At 39.2% G+C, this 27,836-nt stretch overlaps 1 protein-coding gene across 1 annotated transcript in view; it reads right to left on the bottom strand.

The window, feature by feature from the left end:
- Positions 1-9,723: 9,723 nt before the first annotated feature.
- TAFA2 (TAFA chemokine like family member 2) overlaps positions 9,724-27,836 on the bottom strand; it is a 154,870-nt gene continuing 136,757 nt past the window's right edge. Inside the window, exons 2-4 of the mRNA XM_075553236.1 lie at positions 21,626-21,778; positions 20,481-20,605; positions 9,724-9,783 (exon numbers count right to left, since the gene is read on the bottom strand). Coding sequence (XP_075409351.1) covers positions 9,724-9,783; positions 20,481-20,605; positions 21,626-21,778 — 338 coding nt within the window. The remainder of the gene's footprint in view (positions 9,784-20,480; positions 20,606-21,625; positions 21,779-27,836) is intronic.

Genomic DNA, 27,836 nt, shown 5'->3' with positions numbered 1-27,836 from the left:
TCCCTGACATGATCACTGAAGACAAAATGGGTGCATAACCAAATGTGGTGAAGAAAGCTGATGTTGCTATTTATTAAAATATATAGTGTTTCGGGTCTTAAAAATTATAGTTAAAGTGGTCATATAGCATAGAAACAAGAAAGAAGAAGTTGGAAGAATCATAGCAACCTGTGTGTTCATGAGGTATTGATGGGAAGACGTATCAGAAGTTCAAAAACAAGCAACCAATTTGATGCAAAGGGGCGTGGATGTAGTGAAGACTGAAAACCCACTTGTAAGATATTTGGACAATCCCTCTCAAAAGCTCCACACAGAAAGCATGATAAAACCAGGGAACAGTATAATACTGAAAAACCATAGAACTATCATCTAGTTTGCTAATATTTCATCTCCTTACTATTATGGTTTTTATTTGCTTTACACCATTAATCATGTTAGATTTTCATATATTCATTTGTATAACATTAGATACATGAAAGCCAAGTAAGGTAACCCTTCAGAAAGAGTCACGGAAGTAATGGTTCCCTGAGGGTGTGGGAATGGGGTGTGGTGGGGTGAATAGCACTGATGATAGTACAACTCCATTCAAACAACTAAATTGTATGGGAATGAATACATTGGATTGTGTCAGATGTGGGGGAAAAAACTACTATAGGAAAAAAAATAAGGGTTCCTGTGGGGGTAGGGTGAGGGAGGGAGGGGAAAAAGGTAGCTGATATCAAGGAGTTCAAGAAGAAAATAATGTTTTGAAACTGATGTGGTAGAAATTGTACAATACTGCTTGATGTGATTGAACTGTGGAATGTTATGATATCTGTAAGAGTTACCAATAAAATGATAATTTTTAAAAAAGAAAGAAATGTGATGGTTATATAATCATTTGTCAATTTGAAGATTAAGAGTGTAGGGGTGGAGTCTAACCTGTCAATCAGATCATAGCCAATGAGGTCTCTGTGTCAGCATGGCCGTCTCCTGAGAATTCTGGGAAATCCTGTATTTCTTTCTTGGAGGCGGAAGACACTTCTCTCTCTCTGTTCACTCCCTGCGAGACATTGTAGCTGACAAGACACATGGAACTCCACTAGTGCCCTAAACTGGAGAAGCCACATGGACCTACCTTATGTGACATGACTTCTGAAGCCAGAGAAACCATGGAGAGACCCCTGCCAGTGATGAGATGCTTACAACACCACTGGGTCCAAAGACTTTCTCCCCAATGGCTTATGATCATCCTACATTCAGCATCATTACATGTGTTTCGTGAGTCTGAAGAGGACTTTGTAGATTGGTATTGGACATATGGACTAATATCAGACTTATGGGCTTGGACTGGACTGGGTTGGGATACTGTTGTAATGTAAAATTATTCTTTATATAAAACTATCTCTTATATACATATGAGTGTCTATGAATTTGTTTCTCTAGTCTACCTGAACTAACACAGAAAGAAAAGAAAACACAGCAGTGGTTGGTTCACACCCTCTACTAAAATGGATACTTAACCCCATCTTAATCCTACTCATTAGCAGAGCAGGGAACTTTCTCCAAAATGGGACTATAGCTACAAGCAGAGTCTAGAAGGGATGATAGCTAGAAGGGTCATATTAATTGACTATATCACAAGTATCAAGAACTCAAACCTTGAAAAACCATTCGGACGCAATTATAGAACTCAGACCTCAGGTAAGTAAATAGGTTTAGTAGTCTCAGCACTTACCACTGATCATTACCTGGAGCCTCAAGTTGTTAATGAATGTTATCAGGAGTCTTTTTCATCATGTGAATATTCATTATCAACTATACAAATATAAACAGGATACTTAGAGTAACATCCACAAATAAATATCTGCCTAAAAACACAAACCTAACCCACTGCTAAAGAATCTACTCTGATTTGTGCAAGTCCATAGAGTAGAACAACCCCATAGAGTTTCTGTGACTGTAAATCTTTATGAGAGCGGGCATCCTCATCTTTCTCCCACAGTTCAAACTGAGATTCTGACAGTTAGCAGCCTAACACACAACCCTCTCTGCCAGATTTTCCCTTCTGAACACTATCTCCCTGTCACCAAGTTGATACTGACTCGCAGTGACCCTGCTCCTGTGGGTATAAAAGAGGGTAACTCTGTACAGGAATAGGAAGCCCCACATTTCTCCCATAGGAGAAATGCCAACCTTGCCAACCACTGCGCCACCAGGACTCTTGCTCGCGTGCTACAGAAGCATCTAAATTTACAAGAACGTCAAAGCACTCATGTTTCCTACTTCCCACTTGAATTGTGAAATCATAGGCTAAGTTTTGGAAAATTAATATATGCTTAATGATATTTTTAAGTCTTTGGATTAATTTTCCAAACAAATTCCAAGGCAGAAACCCTTAGCATTAATAAATCTTGTTAAGAAAATCCCTAAATTTGGAAACACTAGATTTAAAATGTTACTTGTATTGATTCTATTTTCTGGACTGCTAGCTTTAATTCAATATTTAATTGAATAAAAAAATTACCTTCATCACCATCTACCATATTATGTATTTTCTTTAATTTATTTTTGTCTCTTTCAATACGGTTAGAAACATCCTAAAAATATTCTCCCAGGATTCCCACGTCCTTATTATTCAAGCACTAATCAAAGTACTGCTGTGAAGAGTCTTTAGTGATACATTAAAAATTGACAATAATCTGACTTTAAAATAAGGAAATTATCCTAGATTATCTGTGGGCCCAATGCAATCAAATCATATGAGGCCTTCAATGCAGGGGAGGGAAGGCAGAAGAGTCTGTTGGAAATCTCTGGCAGGAGGGGACAATAGAGGAGAGAAGATCCACAAGGAGAGAGCAGAGAGCTACAAAAGCACAAGGAGGAATCAACGCACTGACTTGACGATGGAGGGACAAGGTGATGAGAACTGTGGGTGCCCTTCAGATGTGGGAGAGGCCAAGGCTCGTCGCTAGCGAGATAACTGACACATCAGCCCTAGAGTAAGTAAATTCTGAAAAAACTTAAATACTCTTGAAAGAGTATTGGATTATAGGATAGTAATCTCCAGCACCTCCAGAAAGATTTTGGCATTTAGAAACCCAGGGTGGAAATGCTGAGTCAGGCTGTGTGAGGATTTATGCCTACCAGCCTACGTGGTATTGTTTCATGTTGCCAAGGTTTGGTTTTCTATGGCAGGAAGAGAGAACGGATATATCCCACTAGAAAATAGGCCCCAAGTGGGTGGGGGTACTCCTCAGTGCGGTGGCCCAGAATCTACAATAACACCTGGCAGTCAATAAATACTTGCTGCCTACATTCTTCTCCAGAAAATCTCTATTTCACACGGATTTCTGAAACGCTTACTCTAAAAACCTTGAATCAGAATATTTGAAATTAAAATATAAAAGTGTGGTTGAGTTGAAAATTGTTCATTTGGTAGTTTGGACCCTAACACGTTAACAGCGATTACTATTTCCATGTCTAAGAGACAAAGGCGTGGTGATACGTATACTCTTAAAAATCAGCCAGTGAAAGCTCGATGGTTTGATCAGTGATTGATAATGAAGATAACTGATCAGTGAAGACTGTTGCCGTGAGTCAGGAGGCAACTTGACAGCAACTGACAATAACAACAATTACTTCCGAGTAGCGAACACAATTGCTGCTCTTTGAGGGAAAGGAATGACCCGGGGCAAGGAGTAAGGAGAGCAGGAAGGCATGAAATCAAACAGAAAGAATCGGAGTATGACTTCACTCTTAGTGTGAACATTTCACATCTATATTTATGACTGGTGTGTTCACTGGATGAAAATGTAACATGAATTTCTTACTGTGAAAATGATAGCCCTACAATAATCTGAAAATGATAGCCCTAAAATGATTAAGGATGGTGTTGATAGACTAGACTGTAATGTAGAGTCTGACAAGAGCTCAAATGAAAACAAATGGATGGGGTATGTCTGTTAAAACAAGCTGATGAAACAAATATTACAGCATCCTCAGTCCGTGAGTCATTGCACTGTGGTGGCTTGTGTGCTGCAGGGGTACTGAAAGCTATGTCACTGGTATTTGAAAGGTCAGCAGGGCCACCCCAAGTGAACATATTTCAGTGGAGCTTTCAGACTACGAAGAAGGAACTGGCTGCCCAACTTCAGTGGAAGTAGCCACTGAACCCCTTATTCATAGCTTCTGAGCATTTTCAGACATTAAGACCTAATGGTGGAGGTAGAACAGTCAGAGACTGCCAGAGGACGGGCCTGTTGAATCTGAAAGCATGAGCACGGTGACGGATGAGGAGCTGTTTTCTCAAAGGAGAGGCAACCAGGGTGGCTTGAATAAAGAGTATGGAAGTGGAACAGCTGAGATCTTTATCTGCTCATCGAGTACAACTCAAGGTGAGTAGAAACACCGCAAAAAAAAAAAAATCTACTAATAAAACTGGAACTTGAAATGTATGACATATGAACCTAGGAACACTGGAAGTCATCAAAAATGAAATGAAAACTTATAAAGATCAATATCCTAGATATTAGGGAGCTGAAATGGACTGGTATTGGCAGTTCTGAATCGGAGAACGGCACAGTTCACTATGTTGGGAATGATCCAATCAAGAGAAATGACATTACATTCATAGTCAAAAAGGACATGGCGGGATTTTTCTGTCTGTGGCAGGCGTATATCTATCTGACTTCAAGAAAATACAATGAACACAGCTAGAACTGAAATTCCTGCACCAACCATAAACTAATGATAAGGAAAGTGAAGAATTTTACCAATATTTCCAATGTCTTTGGTCAGAAATTGATAAAACATGCAATCAAAATGCATTTATAATTATTGTAGGTTAGAATGCAAAAGTTGGAAATAAAGAGGAAGGATCAGTAGTTGAAACATATGGTCTTGGTGATGGAAAGCAAGCTGGAGGTCACAGGGTATAATTTTGTAAGACCAACAGCTTCACAGTCCACTTGTTCATAGCGAATGTCTTTTTCATCAATACAAGCAGTGACCATACACATGGATTTCTCCAGATATAACACAAGGGAACCATATCAACTAGATCTGTGTGAGATGCTATGGAGAAGCTTAATACATCAGTTTCTAAAGCCAAGCCAGAGGCTGACTGTGGTAAAAGTCATCAATTTCTCGTATGTAAGTTCAGTGGAAGCTGAGGAAAATCAAACAAGTCCACAAGAATGAAATATGACTTTGATAACATCTCACCTGTATTTCAAGAACATCTCAAGAACAGGCTTGACACTTTGAACACTAATGACGGAATGCCTGGTAAGTTGTGGGAAGACATCATTCATGAAGAAAGCAAAACATCATTAAAAAGTCAGGAAAGAAAAGAAAATATCAAAGCTGTCAGAAGATATTCTGAAATCTGCTCTTCAACATAGAGTAGCTAAGGTAATCGGAAGAAGTGATAAAATAAAAGAACCTGAATAAAAATTTCAAAGGGCAGCTTAAGAAGACAAAGTAAAATACTATCCTGAAATGTGCAAATATCTAGAATTACAAAACCATATAGTAATGTATTTCCTATCTTCAACAGGAAGAACTTAAGAAGAAATTCAAACTTCTGGTTGCAATAATGAAATACTCTATGGGTAAAATATTTAGTGATGTAGGAAGCATCAGAAGAGAATCCACAAATTATATTATTATATCATTGATGTCACATTCAAGTAAAGTTTTGTTGATTATTTAACAATTGCAGCAGGACATCGACAGGGTTCAACCACAGGTTCAGGCTGGATTTGAAGAGGGCACAGAACAAGAGGTATCACTGCTGATGCCAGATGGAGCTTGGCTGAAAGCAAAGAATTACAGAAAGTTGTTTACTTATGTTATATTGACTATGTCAAGGCACGTAACTGTGTTGAACAAAGCAAACTGGACAATCTTGAGAAGGATGGAAATTCCAGAATGCTCCATTGTGTCCATGCAGAACTGAAAAATGTGTGACAGTGTTGTGTCCTCTCGCCATACTTATTCAATCTGTATGTGAGGCAGTTTATTGTGCCAATCTGGCCAATAAATGCATGTGGGGTTAAATGAAGGGCGGAGAGATAAATGGCTCCATGAGTCTCACCTTTCCAGTCCTCTGGTCTCTTGCTTTGTGATGGTCGGATCAGGGTGCAGTTGCCTTAGCCAGTCCTCTGCTTCGGCTGGCAAGGATCACTTTCTGCAAGACATCCCCGAGGAGAAGCTACATGGACCTACCCCAATGCAGCCCTGGGTGCTGGAGCAGCCATGTGGAAACCCCTGCCAGTGCTGAGATGTTTACATAATCACTGATTCGGCTTTCTTCCTGCAGTCAGAATCATAGTGTGTGTTTTATGAGATGGAGGAGGACTATGTGGATTGGTGTTGGACATATGTGTTAACGTTGGACTTGTGGGCTTGGACAGCAATGGGTTGGGATGTTTTCTTGATGTGACTTAACCTTTATTTAAAACCCCCTCTTATACATGAGTTTCTGTGGATTTGTTCCTCTAAAGTACTCAGACTAACACAGTATGCAAAACAAATAATCCAAGAAGTTGGATTATCTGAGGAAGAATGTGGCATTAGGATTGGAGGAAGACTTCTTAAGTGAGATTTGTGGAAGATACAAGTGTGCTTGCTGATAGTGGGGAGGACTTACAGCACTTGCTGCTGAAGATCAAGTCTTCCGTGTGGATTACGACTCAATGTAAAGATTACCCAAATCCTCACGACTGGCCCTTAGGTAATATGATAAACAGAAAAGACTGAAATGATCAGAGATTGCATCTTGCTTGGAACCATAGTCAATGCTCAAGGAAGCAGAAATCAAGAGTTCAAAAGGTGGCTTGCACTGGGTAAATCTGCTGCACAAACCTCTTCAAAGTAATGAAAAGCAAAGACTCTCCTTTGAGGACTAAGGTATGTCCCAAGACATGATAGTTGCAATCACCTCGTATACATGAGAGAGTTGGACAATGAATGAAGAACACTGAAGAAAAGTCGATGCTTTTGAAATATGATGATAGTGAAGACTATAAAAGCGCCACAGATTGCCAAAAGAGCACACAAATCTGTCTTGGAAGAGCAGCCAGAATGCTCTTTAAGGAGACAAGGACAGCCAGACTTCATCTCCCATACTGTGGCCATCTCAGGAGAGACCAGTCCGCGGAGGAGGAGAGCACGCTTGGTGAAGGGAAGGGGCGGTGAGAATGTGGAAAGCCTTCCAGGAGATGGAGTGGCACAGTGGCTCCCACAATGGGCGCCGACATAAGAACAGTTGTGTGGCTGGTTCGTTTTGTTTTCTTTTACACAGGGTGTCTAGGTCTCAGGATCGACTTGAGAGCACCTAACGACAACAATTAGGTGAAATAAATGAGCCTTTCTCTTCTTGCAGTGTTTTCCTTTGGTCCCTACCTGAAATAGTCTCCCTGGACACTGTTTGTTGCAAGTTTTGATATAAAGTCCAGTACCGTTTGATGAGGACTCCTTGAGGCTTTAATTAGCAAAACGTTACAAGTTCCTGCTTATATTTACACTTACAAAACACTCAAAAGTTAATTACATACTTTCTGAAATTAATCACCTATTACTGTTATATAAATTTGACTCGAAAGGAAGATAGGAATGTCTATGGTACATGGAACCAAAAATTAAATGCTATAAATGCTCAAAATTGAATCTAGCTCAACACTTCATATTTTATAGATGAGGAAGCTAAACTAAAACTTATGCTGAGTTCAATATTATAACAATGCTTTCCTAGACTTATTTAACTGTGCTCCAATGTGTGGAATCAATGAACTTCATATAGATTAAGAAAAGAACATTGCGACTGCATACTATGCATTTATCAACTCAAAAGTATATTTTGTGGACAGGAGTCAGGTCATACAACTTTGCAATATTTTCTAAGAGAACTATAAAAGAACAGTAGAACAATGGGTGGTAATAATAAACAATACTGGCAATACATTTAACTGTGTTCCCAGCATTAAATAAGGTATATGTAAATGCACTTATATTTTTAATGCTAGCATTATTATTACGAATGTCAATGTCTAAAAAAGCCTCAACATCTACTGATTTTCAATGGCTGGTTTTGAACTGCCAATTTTGTAGTTAACATTCTAACTCTTAACCCATTACTCCACCAACGCGCTTTTTGTTATGCTATGCATATTTGTTAAAAATATACCTCTTAAAATGTTTTTATATTTGAAGAAACACTTAAAATGACAGTATTCTTAAAAAAAATGACAGTATTCTTATCTGCTAAGGGTATTTAAAGTAAATGAGCCTAGATGAAATAAACCCAATTAGTTAAAAATTAAGCAGAGAATTTCTCCCAAAGCATATGAAAAATCAACATCTGGTATTGATGATTCCTAAGAAAATGTTTTCTTATGAAAATATTAGATCTTTTATAATATGAAGTCCATTTCTCTTAATTAAAAAATCAGACACAGAAATGAAGTGACCACTGGAGTTTGGAGGTTGAAGTTCGTATCAATGACTGAGGGCCATAAATCATGAAAAGTGAGAATGAGATCCTTTAGCAGATGTTACACAAATAAAAATTATCAAAGCATTAAAAGAAATGAATTGTGGTCTGTTTTTTTCTGAAGATTTTACCAATGTTATCAAAAGATTTCCCCCTCAAATCCTACAAGCTCTATAGCACCTTTCCCTCTGCTACTTTTGTATTATTTAATTAGCATATAATTATGTGCTCTTTCACATTGGAAAGAACATTCTTTTATTAACGACTCTTTGAGAAGTTTCTTATTATTTATCTTTCAATGTGAGCTCAAAATCAAAAGGCTTTCATGCTTCTTTTTCAGTTGGAGTTCTTAAAAGAAGTACGAGAGGGTTATGTATGTCACATACACTCATAACTTTAGTTTTACCCTTTAGAATAAAAAATATGATTTTGGAAATAAATATTGTGTTTGCCAATATCTCCAAATTAGATATTTGTAGTGTTAAAGAACATGTATGTAAAAGATTGATGTTTCTACAAGTCATCGGTATCACTTACGTTTTCCCATTAGGATGAGAATACTGGTCAGAATAAACAACTTTCTGGAATCTTGTTATTAAAAAAAGGGCCAGTACATGTTTTAACTTACAATGGAAAAAAATACATTGTCCCTGGGAGATGGACAGCAGAGAAGGGGGTGAAGGGAGACTCCAGATAGGGTAAGATATGACAAAATAACAATCTATAAATTATCAAAGGCTCATGAGGGAAGGGGAAGCGGGGAGGGAGGGCAAAAAAAGTGGAGAGCAAATGCTTTGAAAATGATTAGGGCAAAGAATGTACAGATGTGCTTTATACAATTGATGTATGTATATGCATGGATTGTGATAAGAGTTGTATGAGCTCCTAATAAAATGTTAAAAAATATATATCGTAGGCTCGAAATTGGCCTTCCATGAAGTGCCCAGCCAGCCCTTCAACTGTAGTCAACATGGAAGGGAGCACTCATCTCTGCTCAGGAAGAGAAATTCCCATAGCTATTTTGGCTGATTATTTTTCCTCAATATTAAACTGACTGGAGACTCCAGACTAGATAGAGGCAATTATAAGAAAGTTTGTATGTTGTTGTAAACTTTAATCATTTTTGAAACATTTTACTTCCAGCAATAATTCCAGAAAGCCAACATATCTAGTAAAAGAGAAAAAGGGTGGGGCTTTGGCTTAGAATTACTCTAGAGTTAACTCTGTAACTTAATTTTGTGTAACTTCTAGACTTTTCTCTTGTGGGATGGTTCTGTATAAAGCAGGATTCGAGGGGATGCTTGGTCCTAAAAATTCAAGATTAACAAGTGAACAATAATGTGAGGATCATAAACCACATATCATATTGTTGTTGTCAGATGCCATTGAGCTGCTCTGGGTTCATAGTGCCTATGTACAACAGAAGGAAACATGACCCAGTCCCTCACTAGCTTTTAAATTGTTCTTACATTTGTGTCCTTTGTGGAAGCCACTGTGTCAATCCGTCTTGTCTAGGCTCCCCTTTCTAGATGGCCCTCCTTTTTACCAAAAATAATGTCCTTTCAAGAAATAGGTCTCTCTTGGCAACATGGCCAAAGTACATGAGTGAAGTATTGCCATACTTGCTCCTCAAGAGGATCCTGGTTGTCCTGCTTCCAAGACAGATTAGTTGGTTGTTTTGGCAGTCTGTGGTACTTTCAGAACTTTATTCTCCAGCACTGTAATTCAATTGAATTGTTTCTTCTTTAGTTTTTTTTTAATTCAGTGTCTAACACTCCTTCATATATAGGGTTATCAAGTATCATGACTTGGACCAAGTGCACCGTAGTCTTCAAAGTAATACGCTTGCTTTTCAACAGCTTAAAGAGGTGTTTTGCAGAAGACTTACACAGTATAATGCACCATTAGATCTCTTTACTACTGCTTCCATGAGTACTGATTATGTATCTAAGAAATATAGTGCATCCTTAACAACTTTAGTCTTCTCTGTGTTTATTATGATGTTACCTATTGGTCCAGTTGTGAGAAATTTGGTCTTCCTTACAAGGAGTTGTAATCCATATTAAAGGCTGTAATCCTTCATCTTCATCAGCAAGTACTTCAAGTTCTCCTCACTGTCAGGCAAGACTGTGTCATCTGCAGCTCACAGGCTGGTAATAATCCTCCCTCTAATCCAGACGCCACATTCTTCTTCATATAATCAGTCTTCTCGGTGACTTGTTCAGCACACAGATTGAATACATATTGTCAGAGACTACAACCTGGACCCCCCTTTCCTGGTTGTAAACCATGTAGTATTCCCTTGTTCAGTTCTAACAGTTGCTTCTGGATCCATGTACAGGTTCTGCACGAACACAGTGGAGTATTGTGGAATTCCCATTTTTCTCAAGGCTATCTTTAATTTTTTATGATCCACACACAAAAATACATTTTTCTGGCATTCTCTGCTGTTAGAGATCCATTTGATAACAGCAATGATTCTTCTTGTTTCATGTCCTCTTCTGAATCCTGCCTAATTTTCTGACAGCTCCTTGTCAATGTATTGCTGCAACTGTTGTTGAGTGATCATTGGAAAACATTTTACTTGCATGTGATATGAATGATGTTGCTTTAAACATTGGCCATTCTGCAAGGTCATATTTATTGGAAAGGGTACAAATATGAATCTCTTCCAGTCAGTTGTGTAGTTGCTGTCTTACAAATTGCTTGCCATAGACAAGAGAAGGCTTCCAGTGCTTCATCGGTTTGTTGAAACTTTTCAGTTGGTATTCCATCAATTCCTGCAGCATTGTTTTTAGTTAATGCTTACAGTGCAACTTTGGCTTCTTCCTTCAGTACACTAACTAGGTTTTTGATCATATGCTCTTAAAATTATTGCATGTCAACGAATTATTTTTGTTACTGTGACTGTGGACTCTTTCCATCTCCTTTTCATGTTTACTGAATCATTCAACATTTTGTCCATAGAATCTTTCAATATTACAATTTGAGGCTTCAATTTTTTCTTGAGTTCTTTCAGTTTAAGGTACACTGAATGTGTTCATCCTTTTTGATTTTCAAACTCTAGGTCTTTGCACATTTCTTTAAAATATTTGACTTTGTCTTCTCAAGCTGTCTTTTGAAATTTTCTTTTCAACTCTGATGTCATCATTTCCTCTATTTGTCTTAACTGGTCTATGATGAGGAGCAAGTTACAGAGTCTCATCTGATATCCACTTTGATATTTTTTCTCTCCTTCCTTTTTAATGATCTTTTGCTTTCTTCATGCATGATGTACTTAATGCTGTCCCACAACTCATGAGGTCTTCTGTGTTTAATACATCAATTTATTCTTAAAATGTTCCTGAAATTAAGGTGGCATATCCTCAAGGTTGCACTTGGGCTGTTGTGGAGTTGTTTTCATTTTTTTCAACTTCAACCTAAACTTGCATCTAAGCAATTGATGGTCTGTTTCACAGTCAGTGCCTGGCCTGGTGTTAGCTGCTGAAATTGAGCTTCTCCATCATAGCTCCACACAGATGTAATCAGCTTGATTTCTGTGTGTGCCACCTGGAGAAGTCCACATGTATAGTCATTTTGTTATTGCTGCTGTTGTTGTTAAAACATGACACTTCAATGAAAACGTCCTTGGTCTTGCAAAAGTCCATTTTTAAAATCCTTGTATTATTTTAATGCACAATATTTATTTTTAAAATCATTTTATTGGGGGCTTTTACACCAAAATTCTATCGTGTGATCTTCAACTTAATTTCTATCACTGAGTCCGTAGTTTCTGTTCCTTCCTTTTTGTTTCCAACTTTTGCGTTCCAATCAGCAATAATTGTCAATACACCTGTTTGATCATTTTCACATCGAAGACATTGGTTAAATTCTGCAACTTTGTATTACTAGTATTTGTGATGGTGGGTAAATTTGACTTATAATTGTACTGATTGAATTTCCTTGTATATGGATAGTTATTATCCTTTCACTGACAAAATTTTACTTCAAGATTGATCTTGAAATATCACGTCCTTTTGGATTATGACTGAAATGCCATTTCTCTTGACTCTATCATTCCTAACAGAGTAACCATATGATTTTCTGCTTCAAAGTGGCTAAAATTGTCCATGTGAGTTCAATAAAGCATAGAATGTCAATCTTTACCCATTTCTATTTCATTCTTCACTACTTCCTATTTTCTTAAATATACGCATCAGACATCCCAGGTTTTGAGTATCAATTGACATCTGCAGCTGTTTCTTCTCATTTTGAGGCATGCCCAATAGTCCATGGATATCTCAAAGGCTTTACTATTGCAGCTGCATCATTATGGTCAACTCAACGTTGAGAAGACAACACTTCCTCGGTCATAGTTCAGGTGTCTTCTGGCCCGAGGGCTTCATCTTCTGGCACTATCTCTGACACTCTTCCACTTCTTTATGAGGCTGTGGATAGCTTACATTTTTTCAGTGCTCTCCATCCTGCTTCCAGTGGCTAATTCCTCTGAAGTGGACAGCCTGTTCCTTCTTCATAGACTGTGCTTCGCCTGGAAGCTATGCTGAAACCTGCTCCCTCTGGGTGACCCTGCTGGCATTTGAAACACCAGTGACATAGCTTCCAGCATCACAGCGACATGCAAGAGATTATGTTAGGACAAACTGAGAGGTAAATGATGGCCCAAACACCTTGTGCTACATAAATCTTTTCTGCAAGATTTTGAATGGGATCCCCATATTTCACCTTTCCTCTGATGCAAATGGTATAAAGCAAAAATAGTAAGGGATAATCCCTTATCACTAAATAAACTACTGGATTTCCACTTTATTTTTCTGTTGCAGGAATTCTCAGTCCATTGTATATATTTTTTTCATTATATTTTTAAGCTTGGATCATTGCGAATATAGTCAAGAAGGCCAACAGGGAGTTTAAAAAGCCCCTCTAAAACAATTTATTATAAGAATTAAGATCATATAGTCTTAACTTTTTAATTTCAATTACCCAGAAAGTTAAAGAAAATTTAAAGGTCTATATAATATGAATAGAACTATAGAAATTTTTATTACTAATACTTAAGAAAAAATGATATTGTCCAGTATAAAATGATTAACCTGCACAGGTTAAGCGAGTGCTTTCCAGAATAAAGCTGTGTAGTTGGAACCCCAATTTCCTCATTAGTTTGTTATATGACCTTGAAAAACATGTAACTTTATGAAACTTCAGTTTACTCATCTGTAAAAAGGAGATGATATTATTATCTCCCTCACAGGGCTATCAAGAGCATTAAATGAGCTAATTCATGTAAAGCATTTTGCTTAGTGTATGACATATATTTTTTCAGTATCCAATTAATATTAGCTTTCCCATGTTCACAGAAGCAAAATACAACATAGAACATAGTTGCAATGAGCTCAGTACTTTTTATTATTGAGCTTTGTTAAGGACTTTAGAACGTAAATGAATGTCTACAAGGATAATTTTTGTACTGATAATAGTGTTTCAGAAAATATAAAGGGAACTTTTCATTGCCAGGGAATTTTTCAATATCTATTGTATCATGTGCAAACTCACAAAATCATGCAGTCATTAGATGTCATCGGTACTGACCCAAGGTGACCGCACACACAAAAGAATTCTTCCTGTGCCTGAGCCCATTGTCGCAGCCATGGTGTCAATCCATCTCCATGAGGGTCTTTTCCTCTTTTTTGCTACCACTTGACTTTACCAAACTAGATGCCTTTCTCCAGGAACTGTTTTTTCCTGACAACATGTATCCTAAGACAAAGTGTTGCCAACCTAGCTTTCAAGAGCACTCTGGCTGTACTTCTTCCATACATGATTGATTCCATTGTCCTTTCAGTATTCTTCTCCAGATCAACTAAAATGCATCAAGTCTCCTCCTCTTCCTCCTCCTCGTTCTCCTCTACCTTCTTCTTTTCAATAAATCATTTTATTGGGTGCTCTTACAGCTCTTATAACAATCTAAGCACATTTGTAATATGTTGCCATCATCATTTTCAAAACATTTTCTATCTACTTGAGCCCTTGGTATCAGATCCTCTTTTTATTCTCTATCCCCCAACCTCCCATCCTCATGAACCCTGGCCAAATTATAAATTATTTTTATTTTCACATCTTAAACCATACTCTGTCTCTTCTTCTACATTTCTGTTGTTCATCCCTGGAAGGTGGGGATTATACATGGATCATTGCAATTGGTTCCCTGTTCTCCCCATTCTTACCCCACCTTCCCCCTACCCTCATGGTTTCACTCCTCCCATTGCTGTTCCTGAGGGGGTTATCTGTCCTGAATTCCGTGTGTTGAGACTGTTTATCTGTACCAGTGTACATGCTTTGGTCTAGCCAGATTTGTAATGTAGAACTGGGGTCGTGATAATGGGAGGGTTTGCGGTGGGGTGGCGGGAGCATTAGAGAACTAGAGCAGCAGTTCTCAACCTGTGGGTTGCGACCTCTTTTAGGGTCGAGTGACGCTTTCACAGAGGTCCCCTAAGACCATGAGAAAACACATATTTCCAATGGTCTTAGGAACCAATACACCACTCCTGTATCCATCTCCAGGTGGGTCTTCCTACATGCAGATACACCCACAGAGGAGTATCCGGCCTGAAGACTGTTATTCATGCTACACTATGCTCCAAGACAAAACTTCATTTATTTGTCATTAGAAATAAATAATTCCTAATACAGCATTACATATTGTTTTGTGATTAATCACTATGCTTTCATTATGTTCAATATGTAACAATGAAACTACATCTTGAATATCAGATATTTACATTGTAATTCATAACAGTAGCAAAATTACAGGTATGAGGTAGTGATGAAAATTTTATGGCTGAGGGTCACCACAACATGAGGAACTCTATCAAATGGTCACAGCATTAAGAAGATTGAGAACCAGTGAACTTGAGGAATGTTGTGTGTTTCGTCGGTGCTATACTGCACCCTGACTGGCTCATCCCTTCCTTGTGACCCTTCTGTGAGGGGATGTACAATTGTCTACAGATGGGCTTTTGGTCTCCATTCTGACCCCCCTTGTTCTCATGGAGATGGTTGTTTTGGGTCTTCTGATGCCTGATACCTGTTCCTATCAATACCTCATGATCATATGGATTAGTGTGTTTCTTCCATGTGAGCTTTGTTGATTCCCTGCTAGATAGCTACTTGTTTAACTTCAATCCCTTAAGACCCCAGATGCTGTATCTTGTAGTAGCTGGGCACCATTAGTTTTCTTCACCACAGTAGCTTATGCACCCATTTTATCTTCAGTAATCGTGTCAGGAAGGTGAGCATTACAGAATTTCAGATTCTTAGAATAGAAGGTTCTTGCATTGAGGGAGGACTTGAGTAGAGGCCCAATGTCTATCTACTACTGAGGTAGTTAATTTATTGTACCTACCTGGCCGATAAACACATGTGAGATTAATTGAAGGCCAGAGAGATAAATGGCTCGGCGAGCCTTGCATTTTTTCTTTTGCTCTTTGATCATCGGACCAGTGTGCAGCTGCCTTGCTGGTTCTTTGCCTCAATTTGCAAGCTACACTACCTGTGGGACACCGAACCCATGAACTGTATCTCTGTAATTTGAGGTTGCTTCAAGACCTGCTTCGCCACACCATTAGAATTTACATCTCTTGAGATGGACTGTCGGACCTTGTCATCTGACTGAATGTTGGTGACCTGCTTTACCGCCTGTGCCCGGATAGCCTGAATTGATCACAGAGGACTACCCAGTGGTCCTCAAGACTTGAAGGACTGCCAGTGTCTTGCAGCTGTCTCATGGGAGTGAGTTGCAATGAACCATTTGTCCTGCTTTATAATTTAATTAACTGTTTATTTTGTATGTTATATATCTACCTATCTGTATAAATATATATAAAATTTTCAGCATTCTGGTTTTATTTCTCTATAGAACCCTGTCTAATGCATTTGGTACCAGAAGTGGGGTACTGGAGAAACAAATAATAAGATGGAGAGTAGATATTTGTTTGACCTCTCCTTCATGGTAGTTTTTCATTATATAAACAGAGGTCAGATAAAGCCACATTTTTACTCAGTTGTTTTCTGGGGTAAATATGGGAAGTAGGAAAATAGAAAGTTTGTAAGCCCACTTGCTTTCAGCCACAAAAGTTTTATCTTTAGATGGGTTCAGGCCTACCTATAAAGAAAGCTTTGAAAATAGATGCCCTACTCATTGCTTTGGAGTATTCAGAGACCAATAGTCTTTGTCAGAAGCAGGAAAAAATCTGGAACCATGAAGAAAACTCCTCTCTGGGACTGAATATTAAAGGGAGCCTGTGAGCAGGCTGAAATGCTTGCTAGGTGACCACCTGGATCTACTTGTTGAGTGGAAGTGGGAGAAATGCAGCATTTAAGAGATGGGTTGTGTTTGGCCACTGATATCTGTGGACTTGGTTTACAGGAAAAAAAGAAGACGAGAGCAGGTTGACTGGTCACAAGTTCATGACCTAGCATGAGGGTTCTAGGCTTGTTGAGTATTGGTGAGAGCCCATGGTCTAAAGGCAAAGCTACCAATGGGCACCTTGTGGAGACTGAGTGAGGCAGCCCACATTGAGTTGACCAGAACCCAACCTGATGGAGATTCATGAGCCTGTGAACTGGTGCATATTGTTGCTTACATTTATGGATGCCCTGTCCAGATTTTACATTGCTTATGGATGCAGACTTTACAAGGTTCCAATTGGAATGAAGACTCCTCATGTTGAAAAATATGATTGTCTTCTCAGAGAACTTGATTGATGTAAGTGGGCAGTATATAAATTGGATACCCAAAATTGGGGGATAAAGGCATGTAGTGGTTGGCTTACAAACTTTCATAGGTGGGGGAACATATTCACAGGATTATAGGATTATGGTGTAGGTGTTACTTAACTTCAGTCGTGAAACTAAAGAATTATGTACAGGTGCCGGATTGGCAAGGGGTGGATTGAGGTAGTTTTTGTGCCAACCTGGCTGATAAACACATGTGGGGTTAATTGAAGGGCAGAGAGATAAATTACTCGGTAAGCCTCACCTTTCTAGTTCTAGGGTCTCTTGCTTTCTGATGATCGGACCAGGGTGCAGCTGCCTTAGCCAATTCCCTGCTTCAGTTATCAAGGCTCACTTCCTGCAAGGCATCCCTAAGAAGGAGCCACATGGGCCTACCCCGATGCAGCCCTGGGTGCTGGAGCAGCCGTATGGAGACCCCTGCCAATGCTGAGATGCTTACACGTTCACTGATTCGGCTTTCCTCCTGCAGTCGGCCTCATTGTATGTGTTTTGTGAGATGGAGGAGGACTTTGTGGATTGGAGTTGTACATATGGATTAATGGGTTAATGGATTTATGGGCTTGGACAGCACTGGGTTGGGATGTTTTCTTGATGCACACTTAACCTTTACATAAAACTCTCTCTTACACATATGAGTATCTGTGGATTTGTTTCACTTAAGTGGCCAGACTAACACAACTACCTTAATATTAAACATATAAATATATATACATAAGCCTATATCCCTATATTATATAGCAATATATTTACATGTGTACAGGCCTATGCTTATACTTCTATAAATGTCTTTTACCTCCTAGTTTTTTTCCTTCTGTTTCCTTTACATTCCCCTGTCTTGCCATCGTGTATACCCAACTTTTACATATATATAAGACAATTGAAAAAGATACCTCAATGTAATATACTTGCTTTTCAATACTCTGAAGAGGTTTTGTGCAGAAAATTTACCTAATGCAATGAGTTTTTGATCTCTGGACTGCTGTTTTCATAAACATTGATTGTGGATCCACACAAGACAAAATCCTTGATAACTTCAAACTTTCATCCACTTATGTTACCTATTAGACCCGTAATAAGGATGCTGGTCTTCTTTCCATTGAGTTGTAATCCATACTGAAGGCTGCAATCCTTCATCTTCATCAGGACGTAAGACTTCCTCCAATCCTGATGCCACAGTCTGACTCAGCAGAGAGATTGAACTCATGTTGTGTGAGGATTCAAGCCTGATGCACACCTTTCCTGATCTTAAACCATGCAATATTCTTTCATCCTGTGCCAACAACTGCCTTTTGATCCATGATGTACAGGATTGTGCATGAGCACTATGAAGTGTTGTGAAATTCCAGTGCTTGTCAAGGGTATCCAGAGTTTGTTAGGATACACACAGTCGAATGCCTTGGCACAGTCAATAAAGCACAAGTGAACATCTTTCTGGTATTCTTTGCTTTCAGCCAAGACCCATCTGACATCAGCAATGACATCTCTTGTTTCATATCCTTTTTTGAATCCAGCCTGAACTTCTCTCAGCTCCCTGTCACTGTACAGCTGCAACCCTCATGGGATAATCTTCAGAAAACCATTACTTGCATGTGCCATCAATGGTATTGTTCTACAACTTGAGCATTGTGTTGGGCAACCTTTCTTTGTAATGGGTATAAAAATGCATATCGTCCAGTCAGTTGGCCACGTAGCTGTCTTCCAAATGTCCTGCCATAGATGAATAAGGCTCCCAGGACTTCAGCAGTTTGTTGAAACATTTCAGTGGGGATTCCATCGATACCTGGAGCCTGGTTAGGAGTCAATGCTTTCAGTACAGTTTGAACTTCTTCTTTCAGCATCACTGGTTCTTGCTAAAATGCTACTTCCTGAAATGGTGGAAAGTTGAATTTTTTTTTTGTGACAACGATTCTGTGTAATCTTTTAAGCTTCCTTCATCACTGCATAGTTTGCCCATAGAATTTTTCCACACTGCAACTGAAATCTTGTGTCTTGTCTTGAGTTCTTTCAACTTAAGATATGCTGAGCTTGTTCTTCGTTTTCGATTCTGTAACTCTAGGACTTGGAAAGTTTTTAAAATAATATTTGGCTTTGTCTTCTTGTGCTGCCCTTTGAAGGTTTCTATTCTAATAATTCATGCAATCCATGAACAGATTAAAAGATAACTAAAAAATTATGACAAACCAACAAATACAATGTCACGATTCATGCTATTTTAAATTTGGTATGCTATGTGTATGTCTGCTCAGTCCATGCACTAAAGATATATCTTGACAGAATTGAATTATATATCTGCATGAGAAATTTGTCCACCAAAATTATTAATTATTGCTGTCAATCAAAATTATAAGTTAATTAGTCTTTAGATCTATGTTACCCTTTACAAAATATCTCCCTATGCCATTATTACTTTGTATTTTCCAGGTACCCACTTCTTATCAATAGTTTGCTCTCCTACCAAGGCAAAACCTACACACACACACACCCAAAGAAGGGCAAAAAAAGGAAAACCTACACCCTTCATTTGCAAGTATTGTTTTTAAAGTATTAATAAGAATTCAAATCCTGTCAGTCTGATATCTAAATATCTAATTAAATATATAAAGAATAGAATTAATTATTACCTCTCTCCCAACTACCAGTGGTCAGTCATTGCAAAGCAGAAATCTATCAATATCTGAAGAAGATTCTCCTTATATTTCCCCTGAACTTCTGTACCTTCTCTAGTAATCCCTTACAAAGATTACATACTTTAAAATTAGAAAATTATTTAGTAAACTAGTAATCAGAACGATCAAATTTCTCTGATAAAATTGGAAGGATCTTAATTGAAAGGGGTTTTGGGGCATTTTTTAAAAAGTCATGTAAAGAAGAAGTTCTATTTTTCCTCACGCTCATTCAACGAATGCACATGAGAAGAGTTGGGCCTGCTGTTATCTTCCCAGCACTGCCCCCACATGCTCAGTTTTCCCACGATTGTCCTCACATGTCATAAAATAACGTTTACTCGTTGGGCAAGATGACAATTGATGGAAATCATAAAGATGGTATTCTAAATGAAATACAAATGGACTGTGAAAAATGAATTCAGAAGACCATGGGGGAAATGCTATGTAAAACTATAACTGCCTAATCTACAGCCACTCCTTAAAGGTGCATATGCCCAGAGACCTAGCATTCAAGGACAGCTTGCTGCCCCAGCAGGCGGTCCACTTACCCTGGTTGTTTTCACTTTATTCCCGGAGGAACAGCTCCAGCCTTTCCGATCCGGAAGGACTTTACATTCCTCTCCCTCAAGACATGGCTGCATATGACACCACCATTTCTGTTCCACGATTGAAGCTACAGGAGAGAGAGACACCGATTCAATGTCTTCCACATTGCTAATTATCTGGTTGCATATTGAAAGAGAAGCAAAAATACACATTGTTATTTCCTCAACACTAGCTTAAACATCCTCTGGTTTTGGACAGAGAGAACAAATGTTTACAGGCTTTCTGACTAAAAGTATATTTTGTATGTATTTATCTTTATGAAAACAAATACATATGGCACCATATGAATAAGTATAATATCACTATATATGTATATGAATATATCTATTTATATAAATATATAACAAATTGGAAAGCTGAATAAGGTACAGTCCATATTTGGAATCAATATAATATTTCTAACAAATAGGCTGAAAATTAGAAGGATATATATAGATATAGATATAGATAGATATCCACATATATATGTGAGTGTACATATATGTGTGTGTTTTTATATCATGGTCAATAATCATTACCACAAGATATATACCATGATGATATAAGCAATAACAAATGATCATTTATGGTATCATTAGTTAAATAGCCTTATGAAATAATTATGCCCTCCTATAATTAGGCAAGATGTCAATTAAAATACTAATAGTCTATTATTCTTCAGCAAAATCAATATTTTACATAAACTTTATCCACAACTAAACAGTCTCTCATTTATATGGTACTTATTTTCTTCATTCTTAAAAATTATCCATGGCTTAAAAAGCGATACTATTATCACTCACTTTCATCTTTCCTTTCCCAGTTAATTTGTGCCCGGCCCTCAGGCGACCAGTATTTCATGGTTTCAATAAGGGAAACACATTGACTTAATTCTTGGAGCATCATATTAATGCTTTTGTAGAAAAACTGCATGATTTTAGACCCCCTTCTCACAAAATCCCCTTAAGCTTGCCAACCACCTCATTTCAATCTCTTGATCGCTTCCTGTCTTCTCTAGCATTAACTGCTGATGCCAGGGTTGTGGTGGGGTTCCCGTCCTGCCCAGGGCCCACTAGACCAGCAGGATAAGCAAAGAAAGAAGTCGCACCATCCACACAAGACGGGGCAGCTCGGGTAGTGCCGGCCACCTGCCCAGGGAAGCAGGAGCACTTGACCGTTTGTGACCGCTCTTCTATCTTGTTCTTGTTGCAGCATCTGTGAAGAGCCACCACCTCGCAGGTTCCCGTTTTAACATGGTGAGCTGCGCAGAGAAAACAAAGGACAACATTGATGGAGCCTCGGACATTTCCCGCCTCTTTTTAATTACAAGTACATTAGGTATAGCTCTGCAAGGGATCCGCCATGCATGAAACTAGAAATGCAATGATGGTAACTCCATACTGAAGATTTGATTTCTTTTCTAAATGTGGTTAGATCAGAAAATGCTGGTGAAGCGGGAGCAATTAGTGACTTGAGTAGGTTGAGCTCTGAAAAAAGGCTGAAATGTAGACGCAATATGAATATAAGGAACTACACAAACCATAGTTAGTTGCACATCACTTGGTTTTCCCCACAGCATTCTGTTCAACATGCTAATCAAAATACAGAAAGGCCCTTTGGCCCAGGTTGCTGCCATCAGGCGTGGCATGTCTGCATTTTCAAAGCAGGGGGGGTTGGAGATAGTAGACCATACACAGAGAAAACAGCAGCTGTGAAGATTCAGTGAATCCAGGAAGCAGGCACTGTATGGAGAAAGCGCCGGCTGTAGAGACAATGTCTTGAGGGGAGCATGGCACACTGACAGGAGCAGGATGGACGATGGGACATTGGACACTAACTCGTGAGAACTATAGCACCTACCCTCCAGCTGTCTTTCACATCACAAACTTGTTCCTCCTGAAAATCACAGTCTGGCTAGTTTAAGAGCAAGCAACCTAAGACGGTGAGGGTAACACTAACCCAGTGTGCTAGTCTGGGTACTTTAGGGAAACAAAGCCACAGAAACTCATATGTGTAAGAGAGAGTTTTATATAAAGGTTAAATGTGCATCAAGAAAACATCCCAACCCAGTGCTGCCCAAGCCCACAAGTCCAACATTAACACATATGTCCGACACCCATCCACAAAGTCCTCCTCCATCTCACAAAAGACACACCATGACACTGACTGCAGGAGGAAAGCCGAATCAGTGAATGTGTAAGCATCTCAGCATTGGCAGGGATCTCCATACGGCTGCTCCAGCACCCAGGGCTGCATCGGGGTAGGGCCATGTGGCTTCTCCTTAGGGATGTCTTGCAGGAAGTGAACCTTGTCAGCTGAAGCAGGGAACTGGCTAAGGCAGCTTCCTCCTGGTCTGACCATCACAAAGTAAAAGACCCAAGAACTGGAAAGGTGAGGCTCACTGAGCCATTTATCCCTCGCCCTTCAATTAACTCCACATGTGTTTATCAGCCAAGTTGGCACAATAAACTAACTACCTTATCCAGGATTGTGCCTGTCTAGCAAGTTATGCTAAGTACACATGACATCTTGCAACAGACACCATTTTGAATTTTCAGACTCCAACGCGTTCAGTGCTGATCCTGTGACCATTGAAAAGGGGAGCCACGAAAGAGTTCATAAAATCTGTACGGCTGCACAAACTAAGCAAACCAGAAATCTTGCCCCAAGAAACACATGCTGATTCTTGACTAAGATAACAGCCCTACAGAAACTTTTCATTCTGTAAGCCCGGGAAACCCCATGGTGTCTCCTGTTTAGGTCTCTCCTGCAGGTCTATTCTTTCAATAAATACCTTCTACGACATTGACTTTGTGGTCTGTTTTGTCCACACCCATCTAAGAAATCCTTGGGAATTGATAAAAACAATGGATTATGATTTATTTTTATTGATCAAACCATTTTCTGACCAATTGCCCATACGCAAGTTCAGGTTGATACTGAAGAAAATTAAAACAAGTCCCTGTGCGCCAACATGCAACCTTCAAATGACCCCACCTGATTTTCCAGAAAAGCTCAAGAACAGGTTGCACACACTGAACACGAGTGAGAGGCGACCCAATAAGCTGGAGAACACCGCCCCCAGTCCCCCACGGAGGACAAAAGGTCATTAAAATGGCAGGCGAGAAAGAAAAGGTTGCAGTAGTTGGCAGAAGAGACTCTGAAACTCGTTCCTAGTCACGAAGTAGCTAAAGCAAGTGGAAGAAAGTTGAAGTCCAAAACCTCAAAAGAAAATTTCATAAAGCCAAGTATTATAGTGAAATATGCAAAAAACAAGAGTTCAAAATCCAAAAAGGAAAAACACACTTGCGCATATCTTAAACTGAGAGAACACAAGAAAAAATCCAAGCCTCGAATTGCAAAATTGAAAGATTCTATGGGCAAACTACTGCATTCTGCTGGAAGCATCAAAACCACAGGAAAGACTACACAGAGTACCAGAGAGAACCAATCCCCATTCCACCATTGCATGAGGTCGAGACAAGCAAGGAGAAAGTTGAGTCTGTGTTCCCCTAAGGTTTTAAAGTCTCAGGAACCATATACAGGGCTGCCAGGACTCATAAATGATTCAGTGGCAATGGATGGGTTTGGTTGGTATCATATTATGGCCTGGTTCTTCTTCAACTTTGACCCTACAATAGAATGATAGAACAAAACTCGCATTCATTAAATATATAAACTTCTTAAAATCAGTTTTTTGAAGATAAGTTACCAGAAATTTTTAAAAAGTATTACTTGAATAGCTTAAATATTACTTAATCAAAAATAACCAAGATTTAAATAGAAAAATAAGAGATTTGAAGTACTTTAATATCATGAACATCTTAAGAGCCACTTATAGGAGGTTAGCATATCCTTTGAGGAAAAAGAAATTTTGGTCTACAATCGCAGAGTTTAATTTAGTTTATTTAGCTTTTCTTCATAAAAAGAGATCAATGACACACCTCATCCACGTCTCTCATCTCTTCCTGGGAGACCGAGAACCTCGGCTGTGGCATGCATCTTGTCATCCAATGCTCAAACGATGTTTCAAGAGGCAAACACTATATTCAACGTCACGATAAATATTGTTTCTGTCAGTGTGGACACAAGTGAGTGTGTCATTGCTTTGATTCAAGGGCAATAATTAACCTTCATGAAACTCAAAAAGAAAGACAGTCAAAGATCTGTTCCCATTGCTCTTTCCTTGGAAAATGTTTAAACAGAGAAGAATAATTGACTTTATTTTAAGTAGCCTAATGTTTTCTCCTATGCAGTTAACTCCAGATTGAAACTAATCCCACAGTTTACACAAGGGGGCTTCAAAAATGTTGTGGAAAACTCCCCTTATCTTCCTATTCCCCTTTTCCATGCATGTTTTAAAGCCCTCATATATAAGGGAGCCCCGGTGGCACAATGTTTGTGCATTGGGCCGCTAACCGCAATGCCGGCGGTCAGAAACCGCCGCTGCTCCACGGGAGAAAAAGATGTCTACTCCCGCAAAGCGTTAGGCCCACAACTCCACAGGGTACGTTCTACCCTGTGCTGCACGGCCTGAAGGAGCCAGAATCCACCCCCGGCAGGGAGTGAAATGAGGGAGTGGGCAATACAAGGTGTGTAAGGAATTACTCCACAATTAAATACTTAAAAATTGGTAAAGTTTGGTATGTCCGAACTATGGTATAAATCCACCTAAGTCTGGCTGGTCAACAAGCACTCCATGAAAGCGTTTTCTTACGGAAAATAATAAACTTTGTTGTTAGTTGTCATCACTTTGGTTGCAACTCTGCACAATGGAAGGAAACACTGCCACGTCCTTTGCCACCCTAAGAACGGATCCTATACCTGAGCCCATCGCTGCAGCCACGCGTCAATCCACCTTTCCGGGCCCTCCTCTTTTCCACTGCCCTCCGCTTTACTACATGCGACATCCTTCTCCAGGGATTCATGTCTCCTGACAACATGCGCAAGAATTTCTATGAAGAGAAAAGCCAAAAAACACCAAACTCACTGCTATTGAGTCTACGCCCACTCATAGCAACCCTAGAGGGGAGGGGAGAATTTCCCCTGTGAGTTTCCAAGTAACTCTTTACGGGTGAGGAAAGCCCCATTTTTATTCTACAGCATAGCTAATGGTTTCAAACTACTTCCCTTGGGGAGCATTCCCGACAGGTGGGAATAGAAATGTTTGAAAGTGATGGCACGTAGTACAATGGAGAGAGGGTAAGACTGCAGCTGCGCTTTGTAAACAGAGAAGCAGCCTGCCTTCAGACCTTCAGAGCACAAGGAGCAGCATGCGGTATAACCCGATTGACATAACTTTCCTGCCGTGTTCTTTCTTTTCATTGCTTAAGAATAAAATGCAGACACACAGATTGAAGTTCCTAGTGGCGAGTGGAATATCGGTCATCTCATATATTAAAATAGAAGCTGTCAAGCTGCCCCCACCCTTTTCGGGTAGGAGAAAGACAGGGAGATAACATCATCTTTTAAACAGAAAGATTAATAGACAATTTTGTGCTTAAAGATTTTGAAGTCTCCCTAACAAAACCAAGTCTATACCAACAAGTCAATTGCAGTGCATAGTGACCTTCTACGACAAAGCATAACTGGCTCAGAGAGCTTACAAGACTCTCATCTTTATGGAAACAGAATGTCACATCTTTCTCCCATCGAGTGGCTGGTGGGTTGGAACTACCAACTTTTGAGCTGGTCATCAACTGCTTTAATCCTTGTTCCGCCGGGGTTTCTTGTTGAAGACATGGGTAGAAGTAATGCCAACTGTTAATCATTTTTGTACATATGCCAGGAAAGGACGCAAAGTAAGATACTCCGAAAGAGGAAGATGAACCTTGGAACAGAATTTAATATTTAATTCACATAGCTATGATAACTCTGTGTGTGTGTATATATATATATATATAGTATTTTAATTGTCTACTGTCGATCTTTATTTCCTATTGTAAGCAAGTTATTGTTGAAAAGGACCAATTTTTCATGTAAGCTGCTCAGTATGGGGTGTGTGTTTAATAATAGGTAAACAAGCAATTTAAGAAGGTAAAGCTAATTCCTGTGGTTTCCCTTTAAAAGGTTAATGAGACTGTAGGAAATTCAAGCAGTTACTAAAATTCTCTACACAAATTCAGACAGAGCTCATGATAAAATAACCTAATTAAATATTACAGCTTTCCAGATTAAAATAATAGGCTTCAGAGAAAATCAGTTGGCACCATACTAAAATGATGCAAGACCCCCTGGAGAAGATTTAAATGAAAAAGAACAAGCAAACAAAATTTTTCATGTCGCGATTTCCAAGTCATGAAAAAGGAGATTATTTTCTCTAACATGAATGGGATGCATAAGTGCAAAGAAGTGCCTCCTACATTTTTGTGCAATGACTCCAGGGAGGTTTTGTTGTTTTTGTGGTTAGGTACCTTCAGAGACATATAACAAAAACAAAACTCACCACAATGGAGTCATTAGTGACTAACAGGGACCCCGTATGACAGGACAGAACTGTCATTATGGGTTTCCAGGGCCACAAATGGTAGTAGAAAGCCTCATCTTTTTCCTGTGATTGGATGGTGGTTTTGAACTGCTGACCTTGCATTGCAGTTAGCAAACCAATTTGTATCCACTATGCCCCCAGAGCACCTATCACATAACACAGGAATAACTCATCTTATTGCTCCAATTGTGGTCTTCGTGGTTTTGTCCCTGATGTCTCGGGACAATAGGACTGCTGTCTTCACTGTGCTTCAGAAACATGGTCTCTTAAGCAATACCTGAAATCTCTTAGATTTTTTGAAAAGCTTCTGTGGTTAAGGGTCACCAAGTTGGTTCTGATTGACAGTGACCCAATGTACAACAGGATGAAACACTGTCTGGTCCTGTACCATTTTCTCAATCGTTGTTAGGTTTGAGTCCATTTTTATAGCCATATTTCTAATCTATCTCACGAAGAGTCGTTCTCTTTTTCACTGGCACTTCATCTTACCAAGAAAGAAGTCCTTGTCCAGGGACTGGCCTTGACTACGTGTGCGAGACTGTCTCTCTACTCTCACTTTCGAGTAGAATTCTGGCTGTACTTCTTCCACAATAGATTTGTTGGTTTTTCTGACAATTCACATTCCTTTCAATATTCTTCATCAGCGCTATAATTGAAATGCAGCAATTCTTCAATCTTTTTTATGTCAATGTCTAATATTCACATGCATCCGAGGTGACTGAAACGACTACAAGCCAAGCACCTGCTTGTCGTCAACACGACGCCCGTGCCTTCAGCGCTTTGAAGAGCATGTGCAGCAGCTGTCCTCGATGAATGCGCATGTGAGCTCTTG

The sequence above is a fragment of the Tenrec ecaudatus genome, chromosome 6 (assembly GCF_050624435.1).
Source record: "Tenrec ecaudatus isolate mTenEca1 chromosome 6, mTenEca1.hap1, whole genome shotgun sequence".
Classification (NCBI taxonomy): domain Eukaryota; kingdom Metazoa; phylum Chordata; class Mammalia; order Afrosoricida; family Tenrecidae; genus Tenrec; species Tenrec ecaudatus.
This window is presented reverse-complemented; position numbering and strand designations above follow the sequence as displayed.